Below are 20,310 nucleotides of genomic sequence, written 5' to 3'. Positions count from 1 at the left end.
GTCCGGAAGGCTGTAAAGTGCCTAATCGGAAGATGAGGTGCTGTTCCTCGAGTTTACGTTGAGCTTCCATGGAACAATACAAGAGGCCGAGGACGGTGAGGTCCGAGTGGGAATGAAGCGGTGAATTGAAATGACAGGCGACCGGAAGCTCGGGGTCACCCTTACGGACTGAGCGGAGATGTTCCGCAAAGCGGTCACTCAATCTGCGTTTGGTCTCCCCAATGTAGAGGAGACCGCATCGTGAGCAGCGAATACAGTATATTAAATTGCAAGAAGTACAAGTAAATCGCTGTTTCACCTGGAAGGGGTGTTTGGGGCCCTGGACAGTGGGAAGGGGGGAGGTAAAAGGGCAGGTGTTACATCTCCTCCGCTTGCACGGGAAGGTGCCGGGCGAAGGGGAAGGAGTGTTGGGGGTGATAGCGGAGTGGACTAGGGTGTCTCGGAGGGAGCGGTCTCTACGGAATGCTGAAAGGGGAGGTGAGGGGAAGATGTGTTTGGTGGTGGGATCACGCTGGAGGTGGCGGAAATGGCGGAGGATGATCCGTTGAATGTGGAGGCTGGTGGGGTGAAAGGTGAGGACAAGGGGAACTCCATCGTGGTTCTGGGAGGGAGGGGCAGGGGTGAGTGCAGGAGATAGAACGGACACGGTCGAGGGCCGTGTCAACCACGGTAGAGGGGAATCCTCGGTTAAGGAAAAAGGAAGACATGTTGGAAGCACTGGTGTGGGAGGTGGCATCGTCGGAGCAGATACGGCGGAGACGGAGAAACTGGGAGAATGGAATAGAGTCCTTACAGGAAGTGGGGCGGGAGGAAGTGTAGTCCAGGTAGCTGTGGGAGTCAGTGGGCTTGTAGTGAATATTGGTCGATAACCTATCCCCAGAGATGGAGACGGAGAAGTCGAGGAAGGGAAGGGAAGAGTCGGAGATTGACCATGTGAAGGTGAGGGAAGGGTGGAAATTGGAGGCCATGTTGCTGTAAGCTCTTTGGGAGAGTAGCTGTGGTCCAAGGTTACAACGTTTCATCTTGAAATGATGTCCTTTTTGTTTTGTACATCTGTAGTTCTACTTTATAAAGATTCAGTGGAAATTTGTTTAGTTTTTCTCCTTTCGCAAGCTAGTCCCCGTGTGCTTCATCACTGAGATGCAGGTTATGCCCACGCACTCTTTCTTCTTTTCCCTCCCCCTTTATTCCCTCACTGAGTTACTTATCTCTGCTGTGCCACTATAGAGAAGTGCCACACGGTACCAGCCAATTCCTCACCAGGAATGGTACCCCTCCTGTATGGTTTTAACAGCTCTATTGATGGTGGTGTGGTAGGAGGTCGCCCGGCATAGGAAGAAAGTACCGTAAGAGGGATTCTCTGCCTCTTTTTTTCTGGATAATTTCTTCAACAAGGAAGATGTTGATTCTTTTTAATTTGTGAAAGTGTTTCTTTTTCCTCCCCCCACCCCGCCCCCCGCTAATGTCTAGGATGAGGGACTTCAGTTATGTGGAGGGACTAGAGAAGCTTGGATTGTTCTCCTTGGAGCAGAGACAGTTAAGGGGAGATGGTGGAAATAATTTACACAAAAGGTGTTCCATGAAAAAAAAAGCCTGAAAATCAAAGGACACACATTTTCATTTGAAATCTGCATATCCAATTGGCTGATGATTCTCTGTTGTGCTATTTTCAGGTAATATCTTCTATGTTATGGAGTTCCGGGAGTTATTCTTAACGTTATTTCGAAAATACGATGCAACCAAGCAACCCAAGTCATTCCTGAAAGACCTCGTCGAAACTACCCATCTTTTCATCCGGATGATCGAGAAATTCTGTAAAGGCAAAAATAACCTTTTTGTGCAGGTAATGTTTGTGTCTGGGTTACACATTGTGCTTCTATGTTATCCAAAACTCTGTTTTAAACTGATGGCTGTAGCTTTCAGAGCAACTTTTAAGTTTTATTCCCTTTCCCGAAGGTGCAAACTCTTTTCTGGGGTGTGGGCCCGCAGGCACCGAGTATGGGCCCACGGGTGCTGAGTATCCTCCGGTACCTCACCCACATGGTTACTATTCATCTGCGAGTCTTGACAGTGGGTGTTGGCAGACTGTTTGACTGGAGGGCATCACAGCCAAGCCTAGCCCTGTCCTCACCTAATGTCCATGCAGGAAATTTGGCTCTTTTTCCCAACCAGTAGGCTGAGGTCAGATAATTCTGCAGAGACCAAGAATTACTCAATGTGCCTCAGTACCACACAGTCCATCGACCTACAGAGTTATCGGGGGAGCTTACTGTAAAGCAGATTTCTAGTGCTGAACCTGTAGAAAGCATGTGTCCCTGTGGGGCTTGTCAATTAATAATCATAATCATAATCATAATCAACTTTTATTGTCATTGTTAGTGCACAAGTGCAGTACAACGAAATGTAGGCTTGCGGCTCCCGAGAGTGTACATTTGGATTAAGACATTTAAACATTCAACATACATTTGGCTTGTAGTATATTAACATAAACATAACCATAATAAAGTGCATTGGCAGATGTGCAGGCTTTAGTGTTTATTTGTGGAGTTCAGTAGGATGACAGCCCTGGGAAAGAAGCTGTTCCTAAATCTGGTCGTTCGGGTGCGAATGCATCTGTAGCGTCTCCCAGATGGCAGGGGGGGCAGTAAAATCACTGGAAATGAGGATGGAATCAAGAACAACAACAACTTTCATTTATATAGCATCTTTAACGTAGTAAAATGTCCCAAGGCGCTTCACAGGAGTATTATCAGACAAAACTTAACACCGATCCACATAAGGAGATATTAGGACAGGTGACCAAAAGCTTGGTCAAAGAGGGAGGTTTTAAGGAGCGTCTTAAAGGAGGAGGAGGAGAGAGGCGGAGAGGTTTAGGGAGGGAATTCCAGAGCTCGGGGCCCAGGCAGCTGAAGGCACGGCCGCCCATGGTGGAGCGATGGAAATTGGGGGGATGCTCAAGAGGCCAGAATTAGAGGAGCGCAGAGATCTCGGAGGATTGTAGGGCTGGAGGAGATTACAGAGATAGGATTGGGCACAGAGGCCACAGAGGGATTGGAAATGAGAGACTTTGGCGTCTTGCTCCTGATGCAGCTGTTTGATTATTTCCTGTTGAAACAGAAAAAGAATCCCAAAAGGAAGAAGCCAAAAGCAAAGAAGCTTGCTTCTGCTCCATCAGAAAGATCGCAAGAAGAACTCGAGGAAATGTGGAAAGGAACATTGGAGCAGCTCGGCAAGTGTGCAGAGGTACATGCCTAATACAAGAGCAATGAGCGGAGACCCCCTTTGAATAGGCCATTGTAACGATCAGTGATGCTGAAGAACAGACAGATCTATTTGTTGAGGGCTGTAGTCAAGAGTTGGAATGTTTCTCCACTGGCATAACTCCAAGCATGAGCTGTTTTTTTAATTACATTTTCTCTCCTGAAGGGCCTGACATGTGCTGGAGTTTCACAGACATTGGCTGTCCTCCAGTACCAAACCTAAATGACCCTTCTTCATTTCTGAGTTTAGACGGTAAGTGCCAGCAGGATATTCACCCACGGGGAGGCATAACAGTCGAGCTGGATTGTGCCCTTGCCTGATGTCCATGCATGACCTTGCAGCAGAGATCACTGGTTAGCGATCAGGGACAGGATCCTCCTGGTGCACTGAGACTCATTGCAGTGATCTGTGATCAGACTAAGGATTGAACCGGGTCTGTGTGGTGTTTCCAGTGGTTGACGGGTCTAGAACAAGGGGACATAGATATAAGATTAAATAAAAGAAAGCAAGACTTGCATTTCTACAGCGCCTTTCACGACCGCCGGACGTCCCAAAGCGCTTCACCACCAATGAAGTACTTTCAAAGTGTGGCCACTGTTGTAATGTAGAAAACGCGGCAGCCAATTTGTGCACAGCAAGCTCCCACAAATGTGATAAATGACCAGATAATCTGTTTTAGTGATATTGGTTGACGGGTAAATATTGGCCCCAGGACACTGGGAGAACGCCCCTGCTCTTCTTTGAAACAGTGTCACGGGAGCTTTTATATCCGCCTGAGAGAGCAGACAGGACTTTGATTTAACGTCTCATCCGAAAGACGGCACCTCCGATCGTGCAGCGCTCCCTCAGTACTGCACTGGCGTGTCTGCTTGGAGTATATACTCAAGTCTCTGGACTGGGGCTTGAACCCACAGCCTCCTGACTTGTGTGGAGAAAGTATTTTTGTACAGAGGGTTGTGAGACTGAAGTGCACTATCTGAGTTAGTGATTGAATCGGAGACCATGTCGACATTTAAGAATAGGTTAGACAGGTGGTTGAAGGAAAGGGGGATAAAGGGATATGGGAACGTGAGATTAGGAGTTAGGACTACTGCTTGATTGGGCTGAATGTCAAAGTGAATTGCTAGCACAAATCCATGCCGTGCCACTAGGTAGTGCTGTGCCTTGGTACTCCATTGCACTGCCTGGCAATAACGTTTTTAAAAAAAAAGCCAAATGCTTTTCCCACAACCAAGCAGGTGGGTGCTTGGCATCTAACTTTCTATATTCCTGAAGTAGTCCTCCCTGGCAAACATGCAGAAGAGCCAAGGCTTTGAGCTGCACCATTTTTTTTTACATAAGGTGATTAACCTCCTCTTATCCTCCTGAGCCATCTCCTCCGAATCCACCCCAGTGTACAATGTCCCTGGTTTCCCGAGCTGATTAATTGAATGAAGCATGCGTTTGTTTTCCAGGGCCAAGAGCTTCTCCCTGAGGACGTTGTTCCATTTGATGCTGCTTCGGAAATCCCTGTGGAGGAGCAGCGAGCTGAAGCAATGATTCGTATTCAGGACGCACTCCTGGCTGGCAAAGCTGCAGAGGCCCTCGTGCTTCTCCGAGCTGCACGGTAACTATTTGTTATGAGCTTTGAAGGACTAATAAAATCCTGAATAAACCTACCTTGTTAAGAAGTGAAGCTTGATTTGTAATTTTGACCTGTCAAGCTCTTCATGCTTGCTTTTTAATTTTGAGGTATTTGGGTACGATTTATATTTTTATCTCTTTCCATTTGTCTGACCTGACACCCCTGCCAAGAGAGTAGACGCAGAACCTGCTCCCAGACTACAACAACTTGCATTTATACTGTACCTTTAACGTAGTAAAAGGGCCCAAGATGCTCCCCAGGAGCGTTATCAGATAAAACTTGACAGCGAGCCAAAGAAGGAGATATTGGGACAGGTGACCAAAATAATGGTCAAAGAGTTTTAAGGAGGATCTTAAAGGAGGAGAGAGAGGTTGAAGGAAGGAATTCCAGAGCTTGGGGCCTAGGCAGCTGAAGGCACAGCCGCCGATGGTGGGGCAAAGGACGTGAGGGATGGACAAGAGGCCAGAATTGAAGGCGCGCAGAGATCTGAGGGCTGGAGGAGATTATAGAGGTAAGGAGGGGTGAGGCCATGGAGGGATTTGAAATCAAGGATGAGAAAATTAAAATTGAAGCATTGGTGGACCAGGAGCCAATGTAGGTCAATGAGCACAGGGGTGATTGAAGTGATTTTCCCCCCCCCCCCCCCCCTCTTTTTCTCTCCCTCTCCCACTTTCTGGCAGTGACTGCAGCTTCTTGCTGAGTCGGGAAGTGAACGGAGCCACACGATCCTGGGTTTGACCTTGCCCCATGACTCCTACCATCTAAATGTAAATGAGTGACTTGTATTGCAGTACCATTTATGTGTTTTCTTTTCCCAAGTAGAAGCTGCAACCATAACATTGTGACGCGGCTTTTCTAGCACACTAGGAAATAGTTATGTAATCTATTGAACACTGTCAATTGACAACTGACTGCTGTGGAGATTTTTATTTTGGTGTTCTTTTGTCCACTGGAAGCAAGTTGAAAGTTGTATGTAAACACTAGTTTTAAATGTGAACTATTGATGTCTAGCATTTCTCATTCTCATTACTTAATGTGCGCTATAAATTAATTAAGTTCATGATGAGAAGCTGTGTAATATCATCAGCATTGCATTGTGGCACTGACTGCAGCCCATGAGCATTGCAGTCACTCCTGAGTTAATGTAATATCTCCGTATATTGGATTACAGATGTTGATTTGAGCGCGGTAGAGGAAAGGAGCTGGCTGGTGCAGTGGGTTAGCTGCCCTTTCTATCTTGGGGTTTGGCTTTGACTCCAGCCAGATGGCTGTATGTGTAAAATGAGTTTGAGCAGTCTGAACCCAGTTCCAAATTGCCCTGATTTCTCACTAACTTGACGATCTCACTCAGAGCACAAAATGAGTGGTGATCTCCATAAGGTGCAATGATTGTTAATCTGATGTTTGTCCCCACAGGGAAGTGTGGCCTGCAGATGATGTTTTTGGGTCTTCTGGCTTGCCGCTTGAGGAAGAGTCCCAATTACTCCGACAAGTACTGTTTGCGAACTTACCGAGTAAGTATTTTAGCCGCTGTCATCTTGCTGTTCACGGTTTTGAAAATCGTTTTGAAGCCCCGTCCAAATGCTTTCTCTCTCTGTGCGTCCCACAGGGCAGCCTGCTGTAGAGGTCGAAGAAACTGAAGAATTTCGAGATGAAGAAATAGAAGAGGAAGAAACTGAATCTGTGAGAGTTACAGAAAGTGAATTTGATTTTCTGGATTATCTCAAGAGGTATAATATTCCAAAAATTCTTGTGCTTTTTTTAAATTAAAAATTATCCTTGTCCCACTGTGGCTGAATCTGCTTTTGCACAATCCCCTAAAGCCTCTGCATGGGGCTTTAAGCCGTTAAGTAGAATTTAAAACAAAAATATAATGTGGGGGTTAGCACACGCGCACCTTTCACTTCTGGGGCAAAAGTTTGAATTGAGGCTCGACTGTTCGGAGTAAATCCCTCTGCCTGCTAGTTGTAGGGGTCTCAAGTGAAATCAAGCTTTGGCAGTCCCAACTCCTGATGGGCAGGAACCCATGGCACAAAACGTAGCCACAAGCTGGCTCTAAAATGACCATCTCAGTTGGGCAATAAGGATGTCTTATTTGGGAAACGGGGAACTGTAAACCCTGTGTGCAATTCTCTCTCTCACCATCCTTTTATCGGTTGTGTTTAGGTTCGCTAATGCTAGTATCGTGAAACCTTACATTCTCCTGCTGAAGGACTACCGGCAGAACAGTGCTCACACCAACCACTGCATTGTAAAGATGCTCTATCGGGTAGCATATGATTTGAAAATGGATACTCTTCTTTACCAGCTATCGGTATTCCACTTATTCAATCACATTCTGGAAGATCCAGCAGCCAGCGCGTACCAAGTAAGTTGAATTGTCGTAGTCGTGTGGTAATTACTGGTTGGTGATTTAAAAAAAAAAAAATGACTAGCGTGCCATGGTGTTGCAGTATTTTGGAGCACTGTCTCGTTCACCCATCGCCCCCTGTGCTCGTTGACCTACAACAGAAAAGTTGTTTTGAAAATAAGGATTCAAGAGAAAATGTTGCTGGACAATATACATTGGATTAAGCTGCCAAATTATCAGTCATTCATAACACTCCTGAAATTATATTGGAGTACTTCAGTTTTGGTTCCGAGTGCTCTCCGTAATGGTTTACCTATTGGCCCAGTAATTCCGTTCCAAACGCGTGAGTACGGTCGGGGTACTCACGCGTCTGGCCGGAGGAAATGTCGGTTTTCAGCATGCACAGCGCATGCGGGGAAAACCGGCATTTCCTGTCCTCTGAACGAAGGGGTTCAGAGGCACAGCGCGTGCGACTGCACAGGCAGCGTGTGCGCAGTGAACTTCGTCGATTTCATTCATGGATTCAGTGAGGTTAAGTCCTTACAACTTACACATGAAAAAAGCATGTGTAAAGTTGCTCCAGAGGCTGCGGAGGAAGATATATTTTATCGTGGAGCTTCTGAAAGGCAATATTTTTGTTTGGGAAAGGGAGGAAAGTTATTTTAAGAAATGCTGAGGTAAGTTTTAAAGTTTAATTTTTTTTTTTAAACGGATTTTCAGTACTGTAGGTAGAAGGAGCAATTGTGGCTGTGTGAATTGAATTTGCTGTGTTTATTAAATGTGAAAATGACTGTTCTAAAATGAGTAATGTAACATTTCCAACATTTTTAAGAAAGAAACTTTTCATCAGTAATATATTCTTTTAAGTAATTATGTATGTATGTCCGTATATATTCCTTTGCGTATATGTATGTATGTATATATTCCTTTACTTATGTGTATGAATGTATGTATTTAATTATGATTTTCCAATAAGTTACTTTCTCTGAAAGTCATAATTAAATACATACATTCATACACATAAGTAAAGGAATATATACATACATACATATACGCAAAGGAATATATACAGACATACATACATAATTACTTAAAAGATTATATTACTGATGAAAAGTTTCTTTCTTAAAAATGTTGGAGTCATTTTCACATTTAATAAACACAGCAAATTCAATTCACATAGCCACAATTGCTCCTTCTACCTACAGTACTGAAAATCCGTTTTAAAAAAACAAAAATAAACTTTAAAACTTACCTCAGCATTTCTTAAAATAACTTTCCTCCCTTTCCCAAACAAAAATATTGCCTTTCAGAAGCTCCACGATAAAATATATCTTCCTCCGCAGCCTCTGCAGCAACTGTACTCATGCTTTTTTCATGGTGTAAGTTGTAAGGACTTAACCTCACTGAAAGCATGAATGAAACCGGCGAATTTTACTGTGCACGTGCTGCATGTGCAGTCGCACGCGTTCTGCCTCTGAACCCCTTCGTTCAGAGGACAGGAAATGCCGGTTTTCCCTGCATGCGCTGTGCATGCTGAAAACCGGCATTTCCTCCGGCCAGACGCGTGAGTACCCCGACCATACTCACGCGTTTGGAACGGAATTACTGGGCCAACATTTTACATGTCAATAAAATGAAAAATTTAACAATTGCACGATTTGCTCCCTCGCATCTGCGACTGAGGGTCCAAGGAGGTGCATTGCGCAAGAGGTCATCGTCGTACGTATCCTCACACTGTTCCCTTTCGGGAACTGTATGAAGTGGTGGAAGGATTTCTGGCCACGTTAACGCTCCTTCCGTGACCATAACCATCTTCATACCAGCCATTAGGGTGGTTAGTCCTATGGCGTGAGGGTTTTACGGGCTCCCACAACCCATCTGAGGGGGGGGGGGTGGGCCACCCACACCCGCGGACGCAAGTATCCCGCTGGATGTCCACCCAGAATTTATAGTTGGAGCTCTGACTCCACTTGCCGGGACTGTCTGGAGCGGGGTTCGAAACTCTACTCCTTCTGGCCCAGAGGCGGGGATGCTTACCGCTACGCAAAAGGCCCACTCCACGCAAAAGGTGACACCCATACGTTTCCTGCGCCTTTTCCCTCCCCGTGACTGGAGCCCTATGCTGCCACTTGAAAGACCAAGCTATCATCTGTCCTTTTTGCGGCGCCTTGGACTTCTCATTACCAATGATGAGCAGGCGCTGCGCCTCCACCTCATTGAGGAGATTGCTGAGGTCATCATCAGTTCAATTGTGAGTTCTTTTAATGCCGTGAATTGTGCTCATTCCAGCCATTTCACGTTGCTAATCGAAGTGGGCCTTTGGCGTAGCGGTAGGATCCCCGCCGCTGGGCCAGACGGGGTAGGGTTTCGAACCCCGCTCCAGACAGTCCCGGCAAGTGGAGTCGGAGCTCCGGCTCTAAATTCTGGGTTGACATCCAGTGGGATATTTGCGTCCGTGGGTGTGGGTGGCCCCCCCTCCTCGTATAGCTTGTGGGAGCCCGTAAAACCCTCCTGCCATAGGACTAACCACCCTAATGGCTGGTACAAAGATGGTTACGGTCACGGAAGGACCGTTAATCACGGCCATAAATCCTTCCACCACTTCATACAGTTCCCCAAAAGGAACAGTGTGAAGACACGTATGACGACGACGTTGCTAAATAAATAAATGGAATGAAAAAAATTATTTCAGGGCTTTTAAAAGTCTTTAAATTGCTTTAATTCTGTTTAAAACTACTTCAGATTCTTCAAAATAATGTAAACGTTTTTAAAAGTTTATAAAAGTTACCAAAAGCTTCATAAAAATACCAAAAACCTATTTAAAATGCTGCTCTGCATGTAAAAATGCTTTGCAGCTTGTGAGAAACATTGGGGGCGTGTCCTATTAAACTGAGACCTCAAGGGGCGTGTCTCACTTGCACTGCGCGCTCCAGGCTTCGTGCTGGCTGCACTCCTGGGCGGCGTGACGTCAGACGCTGCCCGGGATTCTTCTCTTTCAAAAAGGAATTCCAGGCGTCCCTGGAGGTGAACGGCAGGCGCGTCGGGTAAGTGCAGACCAGGGGCTTGCACGCGCGGCAAGCCCCCGATCCGAATTTCTGCCCCATTAAAGTGGGATAAATACAACGATTTGTCTTGAGTGTAGCTCTTTTTGGTGTGAATAATCCCAAGGCAAATTTAACCACATTGCTGTTTCAAACCAATTTTGCATGCTCTAGCCCAAGTAATTTAGATGTCCATGCACCTGCTTTGGTTGCTAAAAGTTTCATTAAAATTCTTCCCCACTCGCTCTTATTTTTCGGGTACAATTCCAGGAGTGCCCACTGCCCTCCAGTGCCTCCTCCAAGTAGCCATTCTTCATTTGTGAGTGTTGGCAATGGGATGTCACACCGAAGCCTGATCCTCGCCTTGCCTGACATCCACAAATAGGCAATTTCCAATAAGGGTTGCTGGGCAGTGATTGGGACTGACTTCCCCATCCTAGATCAACAAGGTCCCCTTCTAGTTACTACCAGGGTTAAATCCAGGATTGTGGTCTGAGAGCCCATTCGACTCTCTCGTCAATCACGACAAGACAATCTGCATTCAGCATTTAATCTCTTTTTTTTTTCACAACAGGAGCTGGTGAAGTTCTTCAGATATGTCCTGAACAGATTCTTTACTCTAGCTGCTAAAAACAACAAGACTTATGTGGAACTGCTTTTCTGGAAGAATATTGCAACCATTCGAGAAATGACTGAGGGTTACAGGAAGGATGAGCAAAGGCAAGTTAATGAGCACGAGAGCTTGGGAGGTATTGGGTCTTTAGTACTATGCTGAAACTACGTGGTTCCCCCATAACTAAAACGATCAGTTAATCTGCTGGTTGAAATGCAAAGGCTAGTGTTGCTGCCATTTCGATAGCCATGGCAATCCTTATTTTTAGATAGACCATCTCATCCCTACTGTGGCCTGTGTGGACCTGAAATGATTGATCGTTCCTAGAATGTTTGGTTGCCAAAGTGGACTGGGCCGCTACGGTTTTGTGTTTGCTGACCACACGAGTGGTGCATTCCTTCTGTTAATGGAGTGGAAGAGGCTGGAATTACAGAATAGGCCACAGCAGGCACAAACACAACTTTCTTTTGCAGTTGCGATAATGAATGCTTTCAACTTTTTACAGTGGAGAAAATAAAAGGGCTCCAACATGGTCATCGGAGGAAGAGGAGGAGCTTGAAACACTGTATCTAAGATTCAAAGAGGAAGAAGGAGGTATGTGTTGTATTTGGCTTATTTCTGAATATATCCCATATCAAGTGCGCAACTGACTCCCCCCCCCCCCCCCCAAAAACAGTTTTATTTAACGTCCAGTACATAGAATCTTACAGCACAGGAGGAGGCCATTCGGCCCATCGTGCCTGTGCCGGCTCTTTGAAAGAGCTCTCCAATTAGTCCCACTCCCCCGCTCTTTCCCCATAGCCCTGCAAATTTCTCCCTTCAAGTACACACACATAAGATTTTTATACAAGTGGGGTTTACGATCCAGATTTCTCATACAAACAATATGTAATGGCTTCAGAGGGAAGCTTGTATCCTGATGATTACAGATACGTACTTGGAATGCAAAGTCTAGGCATTCTGTTGCATTATGATCTTTCCTACCTTTTACAGATAAAGATGTCATTGACTGTATCATGGAACACATTAAAAATGGCACGAGGACCAGAAAGCAGATTGCTGTCAAACTCGTTCAGATGAGCCTGGTGGACAGTATAAAAGATGTCAAACGTGTCAAGTAAGTGTTTGTAGTGTTGTTTGGCTACTAAAGCGATAGCCTTGACAGTCAAGAGTTTCAAAAGTGACACCAACCAAACTAGCACTGTTGACAAACCGACCACAAGCTGAAAACTTGCAGTGTCATTTGGCTCAAGGGGATGGTCATTTCCCTGGACTTGCCTCTTATTCTCTTCACAGTTCCCTTCAGTATAAAGCTTGCTTGTTCCATGGGCAGTGGCACAGTTGGTTGGAGCTCCATGGTGGAGCAGTAACACATGAGTTTGCACCCATGGTTGTTCACATACAGGGTTACTTGTCCTACTTGTGATGTGGAAGGGCAAAGCCAGGTGCTTTCCCAAATGGAAGGGAAATTTGAGGGCAGCTTGCCCCAAGCTATTCTTAATCACATCCTAATGGCTAATTTTCAAGCAGAATTGGTGGAGGGATGGAAACGTGTTATTACTTGAGGCCAGGGGTGGTGTGGATCTCAGGATGGTAAGAAGGGGAAGGAGGAGATAAAGAATGTGTTTCTCCCCCCCCCCCCCCCCCAACCCGCCCCCTTCTCCCTTAATCAGTTTCTTCAACCTGTCCCTCTTGAGCTTTATAATGGGCAAAGCCTTTATAGCCAAGGTGTGGGAGATGTATGTGATATACCTATCAATTCATTCCATGAAAAGCGACGAGTTAAGATAGTAACTATAGGTTTTTATTGGCTAAATAACAGAGCCCACCCTCGTGGGTGATCGGTTCCAGCAAGGAAGAATACTAGCCAAGCAATCACCTTTATACCTGGGCAAGCAGGCGGAGCCATGGGCGGAGTCAGCTGAGGTATGCCTAGGTATAACAGCGTGCGAGGCAAGAGGTAACCTTGTGTAGGTGATAACAACAGTGTAACAATAACAGTGGTTTACCACAGTATGGCTACTGTGTTTTGAGATTACTTTGTAACTCCTTGTTTTTGCTGTTTTAAGGAAGGGAACTAAGATTGTGCTTTGGAGAGAGGAGCAGGAGATGGAGCTTGAGACGTTGTTTGTGAAGTTCAGAGGATCAGATGGTAAGTTGTTTTTGCCGTTCATGTAGGCAGCTGGAATTCATTTGCTTGTGTCATTCTTGAAAAGATATTGAGATCATTAGACCATGATGAAGAATAGGAACCCTTGCCCCCGCCTTTCTCTGACAGCCAATTGTCGAGGCTCTTCTGTCACCACCAGCTGAAATTTTCTAACTCGGCGCAAAACAGGGAGCAAATCTTCAATCTGCCAGCCCTGCATGACTTAGTTACTCATTGCGTTAACCAGTTGAACTTCTTTAAAATGATTTATTCGACATCCAGCTGTCTAATGAAAACTCAGTGATTTGTCCATAAACCCTAGAGCATTGTAATCTAAGAGAGCAGGGAAAAATACAATTGACGAAAGTTAACTCTTTTATCTTAAGATGTCCTTGGTAATATCATGAGGAACATAACCAGCAAGCGATCCAGAGCCAGGATTATTGATAAGCTGATCAGTATGGGCCTTGTTTCCGATAGAAAGGAACTCTACAAGAAGAGGAGGAAGCTCACAAAAGCAGAGAATCAGGTACTCTAGTGTTTCTGTACAGTCCCCCAAAGCCTCTGTTGACTTAAGTTTTTGTTGTTGTATTATAGTGGAAATAGGTTGTGCTATTCCCATATAAAATACAGTAAAATAAAACTGTGATCTGATCATTGGAACCTGCCTTTGCTGTCTGCCATGTCACCTGTAAGTGGTCCCCAAAAATTGCAGTGGTCTGAAGAATGGGGTGAAAAATTGCCAAAAGCTTTAATTTTCTACTTGCGTGTATCCATGCCCCATTTCCTCAACCAATAGGCCAATATGTAATGAGCTGCTAAGAAGCATGGGTGAGCTGGGGTGACTCTCCGGGTAAGGGAATCGCCTCCAGTCTGTGCCTTTAACTGTAACTGAGAGAAGGGTTTATGAGGGGGCTGCTCTTTAAAGGTTTTCTCATGAAATCAGTTGAAATCATGACAAAATGTTACTGGAATGGTTCCACTTGCAGACTTGACAAAAAAAAGTAAATAAAAGATAAAATGGTTGTTAGGAGCAGGAGGAGGCCGTTCAACCCCTCGAGCCTGCACTGCCATTTAATTAGATCATGGCTGATCTGTACCTCCACTCCATTACTCACCTTGGCTTCACATCCCTTCATACCCTTACCCAACAAAAATCTATTGATCTCAGTCTTGAAAGCTCCAATAGACCTTCTTTCCCCCCCCAAACACCCACAGCCTTTTGGGGGATAGAGTTTCAGATTTCCACCACCCATTGTGTGGAAAAAGTGCTTCCTGATTTTGCTCCTGAACGGCCTGGCTCTAATTTTAAGATTGTGTCCCCTCGTTCTTGATTCCCCCCACCCCCCCGAGGATTTTTTTTTTCTGTACCTACCCTATTGAATTCTTTTAACATTTTTAATCTATCTATATATATATATAAAACGGTTGGTCTGTCTGTCGTTCTGTCTGTTTGTCTGTCTGTTTGTCGTTCTGTCTGTTTGTCTTTCTGTCTGTCCGGCTATACAATCAAAAGTTATAGAGCGTACCTACACATATGTTATATCAAAAGAAAGCTTATCATTAGGGGAGTCTAATAGGCGTATTTACTTTTTGGTCAGACAAAAATTGTTCAGACAGTATACAAAAAAGGTTCAAAAAACGGCAACATTCCGCTCATTAGCATTGAGTGTCGTGATGGTTGACCAATCGTACAGGGGATTAACCTGATGGTTGACCAATCGGTGCGTCACGGGGGGCGTTTCATTGCGTGTGTGGGCAGGCCTAATCCTTCTGAGCTGAGGTGAGTGGCGGCCATCTTGATTCCTAACTCTTGATTTATTTTTCCCACTTTGTGTGTGTGTGGAGGGGATTTTGGGAGCGAGTTGAGGTGGGGAAGGGTTTCCCTGGCAACCGGGGCCCGGGACTGGGCGCCTCTCTCAGCCTGTAGCCCCTCAGGAGGGCGGGGGTGGGGGGAAGAAGGTTTTCCCCGGCAACCGGGCCCGGGCCCGGGCCTCTCTCACAGCCTGTAGCCGCTCAGGAGGAGGGGGGGGAGGGAGGAGGGTTACCCCGGCAACCGGCGGCGTCTCACTCTCTTTCCCCCCCCCCCCCCAGTCTCTCTCTCTCTCTTCCGCGCAAAGCCCGGGGGAAGAGGGAAGCGAGCAGGTGAGCGGCGGCGTCTCTCTCTCTCACCCCCCCCCCCCCCACCGCAGCGAAAGGCGTTCGTCTGCCGCCCGGCCAACCGGGTCCAAAGGCCCGCCACGTTAACGATGAGGAACCCCAGACTCGCTTCGGAGCGATGGGCACCCGGCTTCCCGATGTCGGACTAACTCCGTTCTGGTACCGGAAAGGAGGGAGAGACAGGAGGAGGGAGGGAGGGAGGGAGGGAGGGAGGGAGGGGGGAGGAGGGAGGGAGGGAGGGGTGAGGAGAGGGGCAGGAAGGGAGAGGAGAGGGGAAGGAGGGAGAGAGAGTAAAGGAGGGAGAGACAGGGGCAGGGAGAGAGGGTGAGGGAGGGAAAGAGTGAGGGGGTGGGACAGGGAGGGAGAGCTCGCCTTCTTCCTTCCTTCCTTCCTTTGCAGGGGTCCATCGGGCCAGGCCTGAGGCGCTCCTTCCCCCCCCCCCTCTCTCTCCAGGCTAATCCCGAACTAAATCCAGCAGTCTCTCTCTCTCTCTCTTCTCCCCCGTCTCTCTCTTCTCCTCCGTCTCTCTCTTCTCCCCCCCCCGGCTCTCTCTTCTCCCCCCAGTCTCTCTCTCTCTCTCTCTCTCTCTCTCTCTCTCTCTCTCACTCCCCTGTCTCTCTCTCTCTCTCTTCCCCCCAGTCTCTCTCTCTCTCTTCTCCCCAGTCTCTCTCTCTTCCCCCCCCCCCAGTCGCTCTCTCCCCCCCAGTCTCTCTCTTCTCCCCCCAGTCTCTCTCTCCCTCTCTCTCTCTCTCTCTCTCTCTCTCTTCCAACAACATACCCTCAAAAAACCCTCAGCACCGCCAGGCACTCCAGCTAGTCTTCTATAATCCAAAGAATACAAGTTGGTTTGATTGATTGAGAGTCAGTTCTTTAACCCCCAGTAATGAACTTTTAGTTCTGTAGAATCATGCTGGTTTTGAGTAAACGGTTAGTCAGGAATTTTGTTGTTTTTTTTTAATTTGGGGAATTGTCGGCGTCAACACTTGAATTTGAAGTGATTTCTGGGACTTCCTGTCAGAGAGGAGATTCTGCTGCTCGTGCCTTCAGTAGAATTTAGTTAATCTGTTTTCAATACAGGAAACTCTCGTTTAAACGGCACCTAAATATCCGGAATTCTCTATTAACCGGCAAAATTCTCACTCCAAAAACACCTCAATAACCGGAAATGTTGCCGAGTCCGAGTCTCCCGTGGTGGCCGAGTTAGTCAGTGGGGGTAGTTCTCCAAACTGCTACTACTCGGCTTCTTGGCGCTGTCGGAAGTCCGAACACCTCAATAACAGGAGTCTGACTCTCCCGCGCTGCCGGTAGTCTCTTCTGATCCGCCATTTTACAGGGGTACTGTGTGTCTCCCACGCTGCTGGTAGTCATTGCATTGCATTACCCTCAACTGGCAGTACTGTACTTAATCAAGCATCTTCCACCATCCATTTAACAACATTCTGTAGGTAAGTTCCCAATCACTGTATACTGCACATTTCTTGATTTTTTAAATTTTTGTTTGTTAAAAATAGCCTCAGTAGATAACCCTCTCCGTCATCCGGAATTTTTAATCAACTGGCACCATGTCGGTGCCGGACACCAAAGAGTTTCCTGTATGTTCTTTTCTGAGCTCAAAATTTAAAATGGTTTTTAGAAGTATAACAATGAGCACACTGCAAGGGTGGTGCTGTTGTTGTTTGGCGTACTGACCTCTACCTAGCGGAAGCTGAACGCCAACTCTCCGACACCTGCTCCTACCTCCACCTGGACCATGACCCCACTACCGAACATCAAACCACCGTTTCCAAGACTGTCACTGACCTCATCTCCTCTGGAGATCTTCCCCCCGCTGCCACCAACCTCATAGTTCCCCAACCCCGCACAGCCCGCTTCTACCTCCTTCCCAAGATCCACAAACAGGACTGCCCTGGTAGACCCATCGTTTCAGCCTGTTCTTGCCCTACGGAACTTATCTCTTCCTATCTTGACTCTATCTTTTCTCCCCTTGTCCAGTCTCTTCCCACCTACATCCGCGACTCTTCGGACGCCCTCCGCCACTTTAACAGTTTCCAGTTTCCTGGCCCCAACCGCTTCCTTTTCACCATGGACGTACAATCCCTCTACACCTCCATCCCCCACCCGGATGGCCTGAGGGCACTCCGCTTCTTCCTCGAACAGAGGCCCGACCAGTCCCCATCCACCACGACCCTCCTCCGCCTGGCTGAACTTGTTCTCACATTGAACAACTTCTCCTTTAACTCCACTCATTTCCTCCAAATCAAAGGTGTTGCCATGGGTACCCGCATGGGTCCTAGCTATGCCTGCCTTTTCGTGGGCTATGTGGAACAATCTTTGTTCCAGTCCTACTCGGGTCCCCTCCCTCACCTCTTTTTCCGATACATTGATGACTGTATCGGTGCCGTTTCCTGCTCTCGCCCCGAACTTGACAATTTCATTCACTTTGCCTCCAATTTCCACCCTTCCCTCACCTTCACATGGTCCATCTCTGACTCTTCCCTTCCCTTCCTCGACTTCTCCATCTCCATCTCTGGGGATAGGTTATCGACCAATATTTACTACAAGCCCACTGACTCCCACAGCTACCTGGACTACACTTCCTCCCACCCCGCTTCCTGTAAGGACTCTATTCCATTCTCCCAGTTTCTCCGCCTCCGCCGTATCTGCTCCGACGATGCCACCTTCCACACCAGTGCTTCAGACATGTCTTCCTTTTTCCGCAACCGAGGATTCCCCTCTACCGTGGTTGACACTGCCCTCGACCGTGTCAGTTCTATCTCCCGCACCTCTGCCCTCACCCCTGCCCCTCCCTCCCGGAACCACGATAGGGTTCCCCTTGTCCTCACCTTTCACCCCACCAGCCTCCACATTCAACGGATCATCCTCCGGCATTTCCGCTACCTCCAAAGTGATCCCACCACCAAACGTATCTTCCCCTCCCCTCCCCTTTCAGCATTCCGCAGGGACCGCTCTCTCCGAGACACCCTAGTCCACTCCTCTATCACCCCAAACAGCCCTTCCCCTTCGCCTGGCACCTTCCCGTGCAAGCGGAGGAGATGTAACACCTGCCCCTATACCTCCCCCCTCCCCACTGTCCAGGGCCCCAAACACCCCTTCCAGGTGAAACAGCGATTTACTTGTACTTCTCGCAATCTAGTATACTGTATTCGCTGCTCACGATGCGGTCTCCTCTACATTGGGGAGACCAAACGCAGATTGGGTGACCGCTTTGCGGAACACCTCCGTTCAGTCCGTAAGGGTGACCCCGAGCTTCCGGTCGCCTGTCATTTCAATTCACCGCTCCATTCCCACTCGGACCTCACCGTCCTTGGCCTCTTGTACTGTTCCACGGAAGCTCAACGTAAACTCGAGGAACAGCACCTCATCTTCCGATTAGGCAGTCTGCAGCCTTCCGGTCTCAATATCGAGTTCAACAATTTCAGATCATAACCTCGGCCCCTATTTCATTTTCACTTATATTTTTCCACTCCTTTCCTTTCCCCCCCCCCCCTTTCCTTTTGTTTCTCTCTCACACCTGGCAGCTATCTTTTGCCCTGCCAGTACACTTTACACCTAATCACAGCCTATTACCATCTCGTCTAGCTTCTAATCTCTTTTACTTCTTTTGGTTCTTTAATTCTTTTGTCCGATCGCAGCCCTGCCTTCGATCTAGTTCCTTTTCTCTCCAGTTTTGAAGAAGGGTCAAACCCGAAACGTCAACTCAAATTTCTCTCCACGGATGTTGCCTGACTTGCTGAGTTTTTCCAGCATTTTCTGTTGTTATTGCACACTGCTCTATTTGGGTAAACAGGTATTTTGCTCATTCTGCGTTGCCTAGAAAAAAAATGGATTCTGAAAGGCAGCTGACTTTCCCTGCGTTGTAAGAGGCTCTCACCATGAATTGTTATTTCAGGAGGAAGAGGATGACTTCCTAAATGATCTGGGATATGATGCTGCTCGGGGGTCGTCCGAGGAAGAGGATCAACTGGATGAAGATGACAGTAGTGAGGATGAGAGGGGAGAGCTGACCACTAAATCCAGACCAAGATACGCTGCCAAAGGAGATGAACTAAAGATGGACGAGAGGGAGCCTGACCCAGCAATCCCGAGTCTGTGCTGCAAACTTCAGCAGCAAGGTCATTTTTAAAATTAAAACTCAGTCTTTCAGTGGGTTTTGTGCCAAGGTTTGGGGAAACAAATCACTGTCCTCGTGTAGGATGGGGCAAACCGTGGTAATGTGGCTTTATTCCTTCATTTGAACTGCTAAATAAATCTCGGAGTGGGGGTGGAGGGAAGAGAGAGTAGCCAAAGGGGTGGAGAAGAGAAAGCAAGGGTTACTGGGTTGTGCAGGGGGTTTGCACACTGGCCTTTCCGCTGTGGGACATGGGTTTGGTTCCAGTATTTGGGCAGTCTCCGTCCAAGTGGGACGGGCATGGGTCCATGTCACCAATTTGCCCTAATTGACACTAAAACTGGTAGTTTCACTCAGACCACAGGATGGCGGATGTGTGAGATGGTAAATTTTACACGGTGTAATAGGGGACGCTCTTCTGAGGCTGGGGCAGAATAGCGGGAGCTTTATTCTGCATCAAGCTATGCTACACTTGAGTGCTTGGCACTGACGCTGGGTGCCTGGAACAGACAAATGTTCCACTCCGCAGCACTGATCCCCCTCACCTTGATACAAAATTCACCTAAAGAATCGCACTTTGCACAACCGAACACTGGGATGAGGAGTTTTCCAGTGCTTCATTGTAAGCATGGGTGGTACTTGTGATAATAGGATTGTAGTAGCCTAAAATCCTCCCAATAGATTTAGTGTATCCTAGGAAATTAGGTTTATTAGAACATTCAGTTGACCCATTGCATTCCAGATAAGTTTCTCCTCAAGGTAGAATCTTTACAAAGGATTGTGTGTGTTAAAGCCACTGACTATAGGAGCTCCCCTGATGGTTCAGTGTGGAAAGTCCTAGGTGAAGTTCCTGTAGCTGCTGAGTTAGCTGATCGCAGTTGGGGTGCTCCAGTTACCGTTACCGTCCTGAGGTCGGTTGACAAAGGAAAGACTTGCATTTCTATAGCGCCTTTCACAACCTCGGGCCATCTCAAACACTT

General features: G+C 47.1%; 1 protein-coding gene across 2 annotated transcripts in view; it reads left to right on the top strand.

The window, feature by feature from the left end:
• Positions 1 to 20,310, top strand: part of timeless (timeless circadian clock) — a 53,034-nt gene that overhangs the window by 23,351 nt on the left and 9,373 nt on the right. For both annotated transcript variants that reach the window (XM_085972993.1, XM_085972992.1), the window contains exons 13-24: positions 1,674 to 1,843; positions 3,118 to 3,243; positions 4,716 to 4,867; positions 6,302 to 6,399; positions 6,495 to 6,615; positions 7,052 to 7,253; positions 10,854 to 10,999; positions 11,398 to 11,486; positions 11,886 to 12,009; positions 12,962 to 13,044; positions 13,428 to 13,570; positions 19,112 to 19,334. In XM_085972993.1, the coding sequence (XP_085829119.1) occupies positions 1,674 to 1,843; positions 3,118 to 3,243; positions 4,716 to 4,867; positions 6,302 to 6,399; positions 6,495 to 6,615; positions 7,052 to 7,253; positions 10,854 to 10,999; positions 11,398 to 11,486; positions 11,886 to 12,009; positions 12,962 to 13,044; positions 13,428 to 13,570; positions 19,112 to 19,334 (1,677 nt within the window). The remainder of the gene's footprint in view (positions 1 to 1,673; positions 1,844 to 3,117; positions 3,244 to 4,715; positions 4,868 to 6,301; positions 6,400 to 6,494; positions 6,616 to 7,051; positions 7,254 to 10,853; positions 11,000 to 11,397; positions 11,487 to 11,885; positions 12,010 to 12,961; positions 13,045 to 13,427; positions 13,571 to 19,111; positions 19,335 to 20,310) is intronic.

This window comes from Somniosus microcephalus, chromosome 33, assembly GCF_052327205.1.
Source record: "Somniosus microcephalus isolate GS21.2 chromosome 33, FLI_Smic_1.0, whole genome shotgun sequence".
Taxonomy (NCBI): domain Eukaryota; kingdom Metazoa; phylum Chordata; class Chondrichthyes; order Squaliformes; family Somniosidae; genus Somniosus; species Somniosus microcephalus.
The sequence above is the reverse complement of the archived record's forward strand: the minus strand, read 5'-3'. Positions and strand labels throughout refer to the sequence as shown.